Raw genomic sequence first — 15,366 nt, forward strand, 5'->3', positions numbered from 1 at the left:
GGGGGGAGGCAGGTTGACAAGACCGTATTTGGTCATATCACCTGATAAATGTTTAACAAATTTTGAAACATATTAAAAATCCATTAACTCCCACCCATTTGGCAAACCCTTTCAGGGCCATCAAGAAACTCCAGGGTTTCACAAAACCCTGGTTGAGAAAGCCTGCCGTCGAGGTAGAGCTTCCAGGTCAAAAACTTGTTACAAGCTTTGCATCGTTTCCAATGCAGAAGAGAACAGAGAGACGGAATAAGCCAGAGACCAGGATGAAGAGCACGAGTCCATGATTTGGTTTGTCAAAAGGTGAGAATGCTAATCGCTTACAAAGCCTCCTCACGTTATTTACAAGAGTTTTTTTCCAGATAATCTGCGTGTTGCAACACCAGGTCCTCTAACCTGCCATAATTGAAATGGCTGACAATTCCAGAGAAACTGGACTTCAAGAAATGTCACTTGAGAAGGGCAGGACGGTGCTGTTACAGAAGGCCAAGCTCGTGTAATTGACCCCTGCTTCATTTGCAAGGGAAATAGAGAGAGCCTTTATTAGTTGGCTTTTGTGACAGCAGCCAGCCATTTGAAAGCCAGTCAGCGGCTCAGAGCATATTTCAACAATCTGCTCCCCTCTTAATAATTGCCTTCTCTCATATCATTAATCATGGGATGACGGGTACCACTTGAGTTAATGTGCGCGCACTGCACCATTGCCCTGGGAAGTTTACCGTAGTTAGCAAAGGCCATGTAACGTCGGGTGTTCCAGTTGCTCTTTTAACTCATTCATGGTAGCTCTGCCTCTTTCCTCATCTGCATCAGCTCTTTCCTTTGTTCTGTTTCAAAGTCATTGTTAGCAGACACAGGATTCATTCCTACCAGGAGGAGAGTTACCAGCTCTGGGCTATTAAATCCCTAGAGATTTGGGGACAGAACCTGGGAAGGGCAGACTTTGGGGAAGGAGTTTAGCACATGTAGGATACCATAGCACCCACCCTTCACAGCAGTCATTTTCTCCAGGGAAACTGATCCCTGTTGTCTGGAGCAGGGCTAGTCAACCTGTGGTCCTCCAGATGTTCATGGACTACAATTCCCATGAGCCCCTGCCAGATTTTGTAGTTCATGAACATCTGGAGGACCACAGGTTGACATCCCCTGAACTGGAGACCCACTGTGATTCTCGGAGCCCACCAGGATCCTCTTGAAGGCTAGCAACCCTACTGAGCACAGAGAGAACAGTCAAAACAGAACTTTCTTCAGTTGAAAAACTACGGCACCAAGCTGGAGAGTTTCCTCTAAAAGCTGTAGTCACTAAACACCTTTTCATTTCAGCGTGTCTTGTGCAGGAGAGTCATTTATCTGGGAGATTGTTTAAGAGATTGTTAAGGTGGGACTGTGGTTCAGTGTTACAAAATCTTTGCACACTGAAGGTGCTAGGCTCAACCTCATAGAAAAGTTGCTCTTCAGTCAATATCAGTGTTGCCAATGAGGTTTTATGCCTCCCGCTGGAGTTCTAAAATAGCTGTTAGAGGAGCTAAATGGTTACACAAGCAATGTAGAATGGAAGAGCTGGGTTTTTTTTTTAATTCCTGGCTTTTCACTGTCTGAAGGAGTATCAAAGCAGTTTACAAACACCTTTCTCTTCCTCCCCCTACAGCAGACAACCAGTGAGTTAGGTAGGGCTGAGAGAGTTCTGAAAGAACTGTGACTGGCCCAAGGTCACCCATCTGGCTGCATGTGTAGGAGGAGTGGGGAGTCAAACTTGGTTCTTCCGATTAGGGTCTGCCACTCTTTAACCACTAGGGAAACTATATTTTGGCTAAACATTAGGAAGAATTTCCTGACAGAGCGATTCCCCAGTGAAACAGACTTCCTTGGGATGTGGTGGTCTGGCCTTTAAAAAACCTTCAAACAGAGACTGTGTTGGAATTTCAATCAACAAGTAATTTGGTGAAGTCAACCTTGGAGGGTTGTTGTTAAACTGTTAAATTGCACCTATGTGCTCACTGGTGACAACAAATGGTCATTGGTGGGATTGGAGCTATGAGTGGAAATTCCTCAACTCATGTGGCTGGGAGATCCCTTTGTTTAAACTGGGCCACTATCCACTTCTTCTGTCTTCAGGTAAGAAGCATCACCTCCTTGCAGGAAGGAATCCTCCATTAGGCTCTCAGCTCTCTCCATCTGCTGACGTGTAGATATGTAGTCTTGCTTGTTGCCTAGCCATAGAGGTTTGCAATGTGTTGCTTTTTTAACTACTCTCTAAAGTTCTGTGCATTTCTTTAGTAAAACTGAAACAAATGAATATGATATATATTCATATGTAATATTCCCAGTAAAAGTTAGTCCTTTTAAACCTCTAAGTGCTGTGAGTATAGATCTGTACCTCATCCATAAAAGGCCTCCTATAACTGCAAATGCTCTGTTACTCTGCAGCCCTATTTTTTTCTGAAGAGATCAAGGACCAAGTCTAGTCCAAAAGTCCCAACAGGCTGGATGGCCATCTGACAATAGTGCTGATTCTATGAAATCAGATAGATTGCAAGAGAGAAGTCAGGAAGCAGTGAAACACAGCTTGGCTTTTGTGCCTCTTTCTTCTATGCCTATATGTTTTGGGATCACAAAGGAATTTTCCTCCATGCCAGATTGTCCCAGGGATCCTGGAATTTTTTGCCTTCGATCGTTTATGCACTGGAGGTTTCATGCCAGGCTGCAGGCTGGAGTTTTAGTCGTGGCAGGTTGCTCCATCTCTTCCTGCACCCACTCGGGGGAGCATTTGGCCCCATGCTCCTCATCTGCCCCTGATTTTTTCTCCTGCATGGGAGCTGGGGCAGTGAAGTTCCCAGTGCATAAACGGTCTTCCCCTGGACATAGAGTAGGAGCCAGTAGAGGATTGGGGTGGGGGAGATAGCTGTAAAAATTTCATTGTACAAGGGGTTGGACTAGATAACCCTTAGGTTCCCTTCAATTCCCAGGTCCCCATGTCTCTAAGCCACCCCCCCCCCACCCCCCACCCCATTATTATTGTACTGGGATTCTGAAACTATTTTGCATGGGAGAGGTAGACTTATCTTTTCCAAGCCAGAATTTGTTTTGCCAGTTGCTCCTGAAATGCCCACTGATCACGCCAGAATCAAGTTTTCATAGTGAACCACAGACCCAATGCATATGCTCGTCAGAGATGCATTTTTGGTATGTCCTTCCTGCAAGAACAATCCTGCTTTGCCACAGAATTCTTCCTATGGCTTTCCAGATCTCGCCTGTATGGGATTCTTGATTCATCAATGAATCACGTACTTTACTGTGCACATCAACCACTCTGTTTTTATACAACTTTTTTCTGAATTGGTGGCCTGTGTGCGTGATGCCCGCTAAGCAAAATGATACCAAATTTCTTACGATAGCTCAGAACTAAAGACTATTTCCATATTAGCTTCTCACAGATGATGAGAAATGAATCTAAATTTAACATGGTTGCCTACCAGGGGGGTAGACGGGCATAATACAGCAGCTGCATTCCAACTAATAGAGAATCCATCTGCTCCATCGGCAGAGGTGCAATGTTCATCAGCTGCTCATTTAAAAAAAAATTAAATACCTAATAATTTCTACAAAATTATGAATGACTTAATTGCACTAGCTTAATGCCAACACAGAATTCTGTCTTTAGAAGTTGAATTTGGTATAGAATGCATTTTCAACTAGATGACTTCTTTTACTTCCCTGATTTCTGTGTCAAAAATTCTTCTTTTACTTCCCTGATTTCTGTGTCATGTACAAAGAGTCTTTTAGAAGACCTACACACCCTGCTTCCCTTAGAACCTCAGGCAAAACAGATTAGGATGGGAGCTCAAATCTAGTTCCACCACCATGGAACTAGAGTTGTTTCCCTAATTCTGTACATCTGAGGCTATATAAAAGGGAAAAAAATTATCTAGTCCACCATTATGGCTGAATATTTTAAAATATGCTACAAATTAAGAGCCAACATCAGATGCTAATCACTGTATTTACCTCAGCAGCAGGATGCCAAGAAGTCAAAAATGCCAAAACTATTTACCATTACATTAAAAATCTAAACCCAATTTACTGTGTTTTGAAAATTCTATCCAAGCTATCCAAATAAAGATTAGATTCTCTCCCCACCCCCCAGTTTAATGTGATAATCTGGCAACAGCATGAGTTAAAATGAGTTTCTACAAATTTCACAATAGAACAGATACAGCTAATTGCTATTAAACTCACAGAGATGCATAGGATATTTTCACACTGCCATTGTATTCAGTTTAGTAACTGGTTGCTAAAATATTTTTTCAATAATTTCAAATACGCCTGTTTTAGTTAACAGTTGCTAGCAGAATCTGTTTGCCTGTTCATACAATCCCACTTGCACTGGGTTAGCAGAGCATGGTTGAGCCACTTCTGAAAGAAATTGCTTTCCCCCATATTTTACCTCTGGGATGGTGTGTGTTATTGTACAAGAAGGTGGGATCCTGGTCTCCCATCATCACACCTTCCTGTACACTTGACTCCCCTCCTTACTCCGCATCCCCCACAGAAGAACCATCTCACTGCTGCAGCATTCCCCATGGGTGCTTTTCAATGCTCCCCATGAATCCCCTGTAAATGGCAGAGCATGCTACTCCACCCCAGCAGCAGCCCAGCACATCCACTGCTGTGCATAATTGGTCTATTCCCTGCTAGTTGGTCCTCTAGAACAAACTGACTGGCCACTGTATGAAAGATAGCTGGACTAGATGGACCACTATTGTGATCCAACAGGGATGTCCTTATGTACCAGGTGATGTTATGTACCTTCATGCTGTCAAAAGCTTCAACTGCTGATCCCTATGCATTACTCTGTTCAAGCAACAGGACATTTCCCCCCCAGAACAGTTGATAATTCAACACATAAGGTAATTGATTCGAACTGTATACTGCTACTATTCCCTTCAGTAGCTTGCCCAGCTCTCTCAGATGTTCCAAACCCCCAGAATTGTGTTCACTCAGTTGCTAGCTCTTTGAGCGATTAGTGCAAGTCCCTGCTTAAATGAATAAGAACTAAAACCCATGTGAGCCAAAAGAGATACTCTACCTATAAAATGATAGTTGATACCTTGCTCTGAGAATTATAGCATTGTCTACAGTGGAACAACAGCATAAGAGACCCTGAGATGGATTCTCTGCTGGAAATTGTTATATAGTTGGCGATAACGAAAGAAAATAAATTAACAGCCATTCTGATTTTTTTTCTAATAAAGCTTAATTAAATCTTAATTACTGGCAAGTCAGTATAGCTTTATTTCAGGCCCGTAAGCCAAATGTACTGCTTGATACTATAAAGTGAAGTACTATACAAAGTCAAAATTAACCACTGCAGATGAAGCATATGGTGCTATGGTAAACCCATTACTATCTTTGCAGTTTGGTCACTCTAAATATTTCCAAGAACGACCTATAAAGCATCAATAATTGACAAAATAATCCAACAGTCTTTAACAAGACTCCCAAATGAAGGACTTAGACAGAGTCTTTATGGTGCTTCCAAGTGAACCAGTGAGGACCCTGGCAGCTGCATTCTGTACCAGCTGGAGTTACCGGGTCAAGAACAAGGGTAGGCCAGTGTAGAGCAAGTTACAGAAGGTCCCAGATTCAGTCCCTGATACCTCCAGTTAAAGACCCCTGCATGAAAAGCTCCTGCCAGTCTGAGTAGATAATACTGCCCTAGATGGACCAATGATCTGATTTGGTATAAGATACCTTCATTTGTCATGTGACAACTTCTTTATTCAGCTATTTTCCAGAGAGAGGATAGTTGATTGCCTACTCAAGTATACCAAACAACCTACACTTCTAACTTGGTAGTGCCAACCTCCAAGTGGGGGTTGGAAATATCCTGGAATTACAACTGATCTCCAGACAACATAAATAAGGTATTATTTAAAATTTGGAAGTAGAACCGCATGGCCCTCTATCCTACCAAAGTCCCCCACCTTCCTAAATCTCACTTTCCCAGGCTTCACCCTCAAATCTCCAGGTAGTTTCAAACCAAAGGTTGGCAGTCATAACATACTATATATATTATATTCTGTCCACAAAGAATATGAGCATATGCTCTTAACTGAAATGAATAAGGGACCTCATAATGATGCAAAGTTTCAATCAATTTACTCATGGTTTTGCAAGAAGGCATACAGTATATTACCTTGCTATGAATAATGGTCTAATGCAGGGGTAGTCAAACTGTGGCCCTCCAGATGTCCATGGACTACAATTCCCAGGAGCCCCCTGCCAGCGAACGCTGGCAGGGGGCTCCTGGGAATTGTAGTCCATGGACATCTGGAGGGCCGCAGTTTGACTACCCCTGGTCTAATGGGAAAAAAGCTGCAGAATATGTTGCTGAAGAATAACAGAAATAATGGTTAGCATGTATAAAGCACTTTTAGTGCCCAAAGTTTATCACAATAATCCTTACAATAGTGGAACTTCTGGGAGACAAAAAGTGAGGGAGAACAAAGGGCTCATTGTGAGTTTATAACTGGTATCACATTTGATCTCCCAAATTGATCTCTTTCTTAGCTATTATGGTATTTCAGTTAACCAATTCTTGATAACGTCGGACAGGAACCAGCAGAGGTTAAATAATTAAGAAATCCTAGAATTCAGTGCTAAAATTAAGCATATGGTTATGATGTCCAGTAAAATTAACACAATTTAAAATGTGAACTCAATTACAGTTGTAATTTTGAACTGTGAGTCGTCCCCTCCCCCTCAATCTTTCTACATTTTCATCTTATTGACTTGCAGGAGGGCATTATGTGCTGGAATGAGATACAACATCAATGTTGGGATAAACAAGGCTACAGCTTTATTACCTCCCCATGGGAGGGTTGGCAGAGCATGGGAGTGGGAGCCTGACCTCGCAGTCAGCAGACTGCAGTAACAACCCACAGAGTCCAGATGTGCTTTGAGGACCCGCAACGTTCCCAGCCGGGAGAGCAGATCCCCTTGACTACTGAAGTCTGCCACTATGGGAAGCAACCTATGCGGGAAAGCCACCAGGCACCAACCTGATTTGACTACCCTCAGGCCACTTGGCAAACTAGCCCCTGGCCTCCCAGCTGGCTAAGCCGCGCTCGTATACGCGCCACCTCATAGAGAGGCCCCGAACCCCGGGGAGTCCGATCGTACCCTGGACTCCCTGCCAATGGGCTCCATCCCATGCAAACCTGCAGCTGTGACAATTATTGAACAAAATACCCACCTCAAAACCCCAAATAATGCTGTATATAGGGTGGGTGGGAGGGAAGCACCTCCTGTGGAGTCCCTGGTGAAGAGGGTGAGACCCATGCACATGGCGACTTAAATAGTCGCTACAGGTCCCACCCTGCCCTTGACGCTGTGCATACTGAGTTCCGTCAGTGTGCACACTAGAAGGCCTCTGGGTTGTTGCTTCTTCCTCCCAGCAAGCCCTCTGCCACATCAATGTTCAGACAAGACAAATCTCAGCCGGGTTTTTATCACTCCATCCTAAGTCACTTCTTAAGAGCCAACGTGGTGTAGTGGTTAAGAGCAGTGGACTCTAACCCAGAGAACCAGGTTTGATTTCACATTCCTCCATGTGAACCCATCTGGGTGACCTGGGGCCAGTCAGAATTCTCTCAGCCCCACCTCTCTCACAAGGTCCCTGTTGTGGGGAGAAGAAGGGAAGGTGATTATAAGCTTCTTTGGGACTCCTTCAGATAGAGAAAAGCAAGATATGAAAACAAACTTCTTCTGTCTAGAAGTCTCCAAGCAAACAGCATAGCCTTTTAGTCCAAGGAGTCTTTCCCCACCAGTTTTCAGCAGCAGAAAACCTGACTGGATGCACCCCTTTTTTTTCTTTTTTGTGTTTTTCTTGAAAACCTTCCTGAATGCACACAAAGTACTTTTACGCCACGGTGTTTCTCCAAGCATTGTATCTGAAGCAGTTATCTTTTTTTTCCCACTCCACACGCAAACGCACAGCTCACTGGGAATACTAAACAGGGTACAATTTAGATTTTACAAGCAAAAGTGAATTAAATCTGTCTTGGGAGCTATAAACTATTGTTGGCTGGATTAGCACATGTGCTGAGCCGAGCGCAAAAGGACACTCCATGACAGCTATCATTGCAGCAAAGCTTCAGTGGGCACAGGTACATCAAAAAATGTGAGACAGCATGTTATATTGAGCTTCACTTGAATGACTTAGCTGTCCTTAAAACACACTCTCCACATACACATGCAGAGAGAGAGAGAGAGAGAGAGCTCATGTATTCAAACAACAGCACGTAATCCAGGCAACGTTCAACAGATTTAAGTCTGACTCAGCAGGAGAGTGAGCAAATTCTTTGCTTCTGACTCTGATTTTGACGGGAAAAGTTACTCCATGGAGGGTGAATCCATGGAGGTTAGTAGCGTTTATGACCCTTTGCAGTTGAGTGAACATTTGCTCAACCATAGCCTAAAGGCCCACTGGAAACTGGGATTGGTATGCCTAATTTACCTTGTAATTATATGAGCGCTTACTTGGGAGTTAGCTCCATTAGCTCAGTTGACTTATTTCTGACTAAACAGCTCCTGTATCTCAGCAGGCTCTTTAACTCCCCAAGGATAATTGCAAAGGGCAGATCTGTGAGGACAAGAGGGGAAGGGAAATCCCATTTCCACCACCCACCCCAACATCCCAGCAGTTCCACAAGGGAATTCACAAAATGAATGAGGAGAAAATTAGAACTTCTGGCACTCTTGAAGTGACCCCCTCCCCATCATCTTGGGATGGAAGCTTGCAAACATCAAATGGAACTAAAAACACTGCTAAAGAGATGATATCAGAGAAAGCACCTTTAATCAAGTTAGATGCATTTAGCTAAATCTAGGGGGGGAAATCAGTCTCATTGAAATCCAGAACAGCTTTACAAGATGTATTTCCTCTAAGTGCCTATTCAAGTCCATGATTTGCTAACAAAAATAGTCCCCACCCCTTTCCTCTCTCCTCCTCAGCTCATGAATAGGACACATTATGCTTAATTGAAAACTGCAGTCAGGAAAGCAATCAGGCTGACATGGCTAATAACAGGCGCGCCTATTAAAGTATCATTATAGGCTAAATTAAAATTGCACTCCTTTTCTAAATATGAAAAGCTGCCATTGTTATGGGAGGCGAGCTGTTTCTCAATGGGGTATCATGGAGGGGGGAAAAAAGGAATCAGAGCTTTTGTGTTATCTTTCTCTCTCTCTCTCCCCTCCTCCCTCTCTTTTGCAAGCTTTACATTTAAAAGAAATTCTTCAGGTTTATTGTTGCAGTTATGGCTTCTTTAGTTCCCTTTAAATCAAAAGCATAAAGTTGAGAGAAACCCATAATTCAAAGTTTTTCTCCCTTTGTTTTCAGGAATTAACTTGATGCTTTGGCTCAGCTGATAGCAATCATTAATCTATGATTCAGCACATGTAAATCCCAAAACATAGCCAGGGCTTCCCCATTGTTTAATATGAAATAGATTGCACTCATGGATGTTTCCTAAAGGAAAGGGGCCACAACTCAAGAAAGAACAAACACTTGCACGTGGAAGGTCCCAGAATTAGACTGTTTCCGCATGAGGAATTTACCCCTGCCCCGCCCCCTCTTTGTTCGTGACCTTTAATGCTGCTTGGTGGCAACCACGTAGGTCTCCAGTCGTTGGTGTGAAGGGGACTGCCATGAGGGGACTGGTAGCTTGTGCTGATTGACAACCCAAGGAGCAGACGGAAACCTGCAGGTTGTCCATTCTTCTGTCATCTCCACCACCTCATCAGGAAGGGAAAAGCTGCAACGAGATGGCGGGATAACACGGGAACAGTCTCCTGTCAGGAAGCAGCCAAATGTGTGGTTTACAACTGCACGTTTGCAAGCAGGAGACGGCACACATTGTCTGCCTCCGTGCGGAAATGGTTTTATTCTTGGGCATTTATAGTTTAAGAGAGAGAGAGAGTTAGGTGGCAGAAGAATCACCAGAGCACTGATAAAGCTGTTCTGACCAATCAGTAATATCAGGGCTCTGTCAGCTCTACCCACCTCACAGGGTGTCTGTTGTGGGGAGAGGAAAGGGAAGGCAATTGTAAGCCACATTGAGCTTCCTTCAGGTAGAGAAAAGCGGCATATAAGTACCAATTCTTCTTCTTCTTAATGCATTTCCTTTTTTCTGTTCCAATGATGAAAATGGACAATGGAATCTTGTACTACATTTGAATATACTTAATAGGATATTATCATGGAAAGACATTATGACTAAATTCAGGAAACTTGGATTAATGTGTGGTTAAAATTACAGTTCTTGGAACTATGTTTCAGCAACTGCTGAACTTCAGGTTATTACCCTAATAGTATCAACAGGGGGAAACAAAGCCATCTAGCTGGTGTTCAAGTACCTCATGAGAAAAATACTGCAGTTCAGGCAAAACCAGCCCACCGTCTGCATAATCCACAGTCATGTTGTATTCTATCCACAATGGAGACTTATTGTCTCTATCCTTATTATATATGTACAAGCATATGCACACAAATAAAGATTCATGCTCTAGGAAAATGCAATTAAATAGGTATGAAATAAAAGAGCATCTGAAAAATACTAAATCAAGCTCCTTGACCCAAATTGAAAGGAGCAAAGGAAAGCAAAACGATATTTCAGTCACAAAAAAAGAAAGTTAAAAAAAGCAAAACCTTAGAGGAAAACAATACAATGCTATTCACTGACAAAGAGATTATTTTCAAAACCTTTTTTTCGACACCTTGCATAAAATGTTCAGTGGAATCCGGGCCAATTTAATTGCCTCTCCTCTTCTACTGTGACCCAAACCACTGAGCTTGGGAGGCAGGGAATTCCCAGGATCACAATGGCAAAGTAGTTGCTGATCACAGAAAAAGTAGCCTTACACCAGCCGAAATTCTCTGGGACCCAACAATACAGTTCTAGGAGGTTTCCTTCTTTTTTGCTTCACACGTCAATGCTCTCTCTCCCCCCTACCCCTGTCACAGAATATGGCTAGCATCAATACAATGCCTTTGCAGACAGGTATGTGTTGGTAGAAGAGAACATAACTTTTCAATAGTTTCCCAAACTGGATAAAGTTTTGTGTATATTACAAGGTTTATATTGGAATAGAATATATCAGAAGTCCCCATCTTCAGTAAGTGTGCTGAGAATTTTTGGGATTCCAAAAAGCATAGCAGATGACACCAAAAATGGGTTCCACAAGGGCAGAAGATTCCACAGATCACTGGGACATTCTGGGTGACTTTAGTGAGGCCTGATATTGAGAAGCCCTAGACATAGACTTAGCTTTCCTGTATTCAATTGACTTAATTCATGTATATCCACCTTTTCCCTCTCCTCCATTTTATCCTCACAACCACCCTGTCTTAATGAAGCCTATCCAAGGCAAGTGGTTTCCTATATAAGAAGCAACTGCTTCCAAGGGGGCTTCATCCTGAAGTTGCAAAGTAAAGGAGGGGAGGAGAACAGGATCGGCTCTTTGCTTTTGAGAAGTCCCCATTCTACGCATGATGGATAACACTTTCAGTGTGCTTTTGCAGCTGGATTTTCCTGTGCAAAACAGACTTTGATTTCAGCTTGTACAGCAAACAGGAGGGTGTGTTCCCTGCCCAGTCACAGGAAGAAGCTGTAGAGCCCAGGGACACACATAGTCCATTTCCATTGCAAGCCAAGGGTGACTGGCTGTTGCGTGCCTGTCTCAGCTTGTCTGTCTGTTCATAGGAAGGTACCCAAAGCTCCAGGGTTGGCTTTTTTCTTTTTGTTCCTTTCACAAGCCTTATCCACAAGAAACAGATAAACAAGTGTATACTATGAACCACAATGATGGTCCTGGCAGAGCTGCCAAAATTCCACAGGGTCTGTACAATGACATTCTTCTACCAGGCCTATGGATGAGACAAGGGCAGTCAGACATTTTATGGGCTTCCCTCCATCTTGGCTCTCCCTGTTGGATGTCATCTCTGGTCTGGGGTAGCTGGTAAAGGGTTTGAAAGGGGTAGGGGTGGGAATAAGTTTTTAAAATTGCATTTTATGGTAATTCATTATTGAAATTGATTTTATTGAATGTGTTTTATTGTTATGAATCACCCCAAGCCCATAAGGGGAGGGGCAGCATAGGAATTAAATATGACATTGATGATTGATTGTGATGATTGATGATTGTGGTAATGGATAGGGATGCCAGCCTATAGGTTTCCACCTGGCTATCCCCCAGAATTGCACCTTATCTCCAGACTATCGAGATACGTTCTCCTGGAGAAAATGACTGCTTTGGATGGTAGACTATTTGGCTTTGTACCCCACTGACCCTGACCTTAAGCCACTGAGATCCCATCCTGTCCAGTTTTCATCCCCAAATCTCCAAAAGTTTCCTGACTTGGATCTGGCAACTCTACCCCCAGAGGGGACCTGGGTTCTGACTGGTGGGCTCTATGGCATGCACAGTCTTCATATTGGAGACTGGTGGAACGTATGAACACAACTCAATTCAGTTTATTGATGTTCATAATGATGTGTTTCAGTGTTATTTGAATGAATGAACTGTTTCCATTTTTTTCCATTCATGTATGCTCTCACATGTGCCCTCAGTATGGTGGTGAGGACCACAAATTATCAGAATACCAGGCAGGAACCTGCACAACATTCAAAGCTAACCTCAATACAACCCCCGTTCACAACTCCACATGTCTTGATCATCTTGTTTACTCTGGAGAGATTAAAGCTACTTGCATCAGGGAAAATCCAAGAACTGTGCATTAGATTCCATTGGCATCATACTAAATTAGACTCAGGAGCCCCAATTTAGTTCTAATTGCACATGAGAACTAATGGCCCAGATGGGGATGCACATCCGAGTACACTTAGAAAGAATTATCCACCAGTTCAGAGGAGCATATATGGATCTCAAGGCAGATGGGTATAGATATCCAGATGAACATCTGAATCCACAAGAAATGTTTATTTGATGTTTGGATGCCCTTCCTGGATCAAAGAAAGTGAGCTGTGCCAGTGTTTTATTGCTATCTGGCATTCTCCCTAAATCACCATGTTTTCTCCAGCCAAATTTAAGTACTTTCAAGTCCCACTGAAATCAGTGAGATTTACAAGTGTTTAATTTCATTTGGATTTTGTCCATTACTCCCTGATGCCAGGAACATTTTAATAACAATATTATTGCATATCATTAAAACAAAGGATACATTCCCCATTTCCAAAATTTGATTACCTTTTCATCACGAATCTACAATTACCAGAACCAGTTAGCCAGAAATATCAGACTAAAATTTTCATTGATATATTCTAAGAGTGCAGACAGGCTTTATAGGTGGTGTAGTGGTTAAGAGTGGCAGCCTATAATCTGGAGAACAGGGCTTTAGTTCCCACTCCTCCACATGCAGCCAGCTGGGTGATTGGCTAGTCACAGTCCTGTTAGAGCTATTCTCACAGAGCAGTTCTGTCAGAGTTCTCTCAGCCCCATCTACCACACAGGTTGTGGGGAGTGGGAGAGAAAGGTATTTGTAAGCCACTTTGGGACTCCTTTGGATAGTGAAAAGCGGGGTATAAAAAAACCAGCTTATCCTCTCATTGTCATGGATCTAGCCAGGTTGTTTGTGTGTGTGTGTCACCTCACCTAATCCCCTATTGTATTGCAATCCACGTCCCACATGGCTTTTGACCATGCAAATACTGTGATTTCCACTCCAACACAACCTTTTGGGTGGTCAAAGGGGACCTTTTTGCTCCCTTGGTCACCACTGGAAAAGATATTTGCCTAAAACCAACGTTCAATTTTCACAGCTCCTATCAGTCAGTTACCCACCAAAGTAATTAGATTCAGCTAACCTCAAGTTTCAATGTCCATATGACAGTGCACACCAGCAAGTGAAGGGAAACATTTAAACAGCTGAAAAAAATCACATATGCTTCTGTTGAACCTCTTCAATTGTACTTACTACACTACACTCTACTAGTCTGACATATACTGACTCTACTAGTCTGACATATCTGCATTGACATCTATTTACAATGCTAGGTAATGTCTACACAATCTAGGCATGATATCCTCTTTAAAAAAAATCTGGCATTAGCTTTAGTTTGTCTGGCACCAAAAACGTTAGCAACTGATCTAATTTGGCCATGACCATCTCTTCCTCCACAGAGGATTGGTTAAAATGTACAGGAATACTCAAGACTTCAAAGCAGTCTAAATAAAACATCCCTGCCTCTCAAGTAGACAGTGTGGTTGAAACATTTAACAATCTACCCTAATTTAGTTCTCTTATTTCCCTCCATTTCAAATGATTAATTCAAATCCAACCCTTCTGTTTACGTTACAAATCAATGCTTTCTCACTACACTTTGTAATGTACTTGGAAGCCAAGGTCTCAATCCTGTATCTTGCCAGACCCAATTCCTTTCAGTCTGATATTTTGAGGGTGGGGGGGAGGAATAGGATCAGCCAAGTTTGGATGGATACAGACTGTCCTTCAGAAAGTGGTCCACTGGGAGCTGTCAGATTGAAAAGGAAGAGCAATTATCTAAATAACAGGTGAACACAAGCAATTATTACTGGAAAGCACTTCAGACTACAGGCTGGCATTCACATGATATGTATATGAGAAAAATCTCAGCAGATAGAAAACCAACATGTCATGGCAATCAATGAAATGGGTACATGCTCCTTGATGTCTAATTTCCTGTATTGACTGGCAGGAGGGCATTTTGGCTGGAATAAGATGTGACACCACTGCTTGGCATTGAACATGGCCACAGATTTATTATCCTCCCACCAAAGGGTTAACGCTGCATGGGAGAGGGAACCTAACCTAGCAGTCAGTGGACTGTACTGATACCCCCAGAGTCCAGAGGCACCCTGGGACCTGCACCATTCCATGCTGGGAGAGCAGATTCCCTTGCCTACTGGAGTCCACCACTAAGGGAAGTGGCCTATTTGGAGGAGCCATGATCCTCATTTGGCTGCCCCCCAGGCCACCTGGCAAATGAGCCCCTAGCCTTCCAGTTGGGTTAGCTGCACTTGTTTACATGCCACCTCTTAGGGAAGCTCCGAACCCTGGGGAGTCCAATAGCAACAAGACTCCCTGCCAACAAGCTCATTACCAGCAGTTCTTCCATTTTGTTAGTACGAAGTATGTTAAGCCTCATCCATCCCCCAAAACTTTTCCAGCCACCTCTTTATGGTTTCCACAGCAGCCCTGGAATCCGCTGAAAGTACAAATTAGAGCCGAGTGTCACCTGCATATTGAACCACGAGAAATGATACCAAAATTTTGGCATCCTTGCCCAAAACATCAACCATACCACCACTATG

General features: G+C 43.0%; 1 protein-coding gene across 7 annotated transcripts in view; it reads right to left on the minus strand.

Moving 5' to 3' along the window:
- The window catches only part of SGCZ (sarcoglycan zeta), a 629,523-nt gene that overhangs the window by 364,271 nt on the left and 249,886 nt on the right, over window positions 1-15,366 (minus strand). The window contains exon 1 of one of the 7 annotated variants that reach the window (XM_077302071.1): window positions 9,645-9,779. The exons of the other annotated variants lie outside the window; for them this stretch is intronic. Within the exon in view, the coding sequence (XP_077158186.1) occupies window positions 9,645-9,773 (129 nt within the window). The 5' untranslated portion in view covers window positions 9,774-9,779. Of the gene's footprint in view, window positions 1-9,644; window positions 9,780-15,366 lie in introns of those variants that run through there. 7 annotated transcript variants of the gene reach the window in all.

Source organism: Paroedura picta, chromosome 10, assembly GCF_049243985.1.
Source record: "Paroedura picta isolate Pp20150507F chromosome 10, Ppicta_v3.0, whole genome shotgun sequence".
Taxonomy (NCBI): Eukaryota; Metazoa; Chordata; class Lepidosauria; order Squamata; family Gekkonidae; genus Paroedura; species Paroedura picta.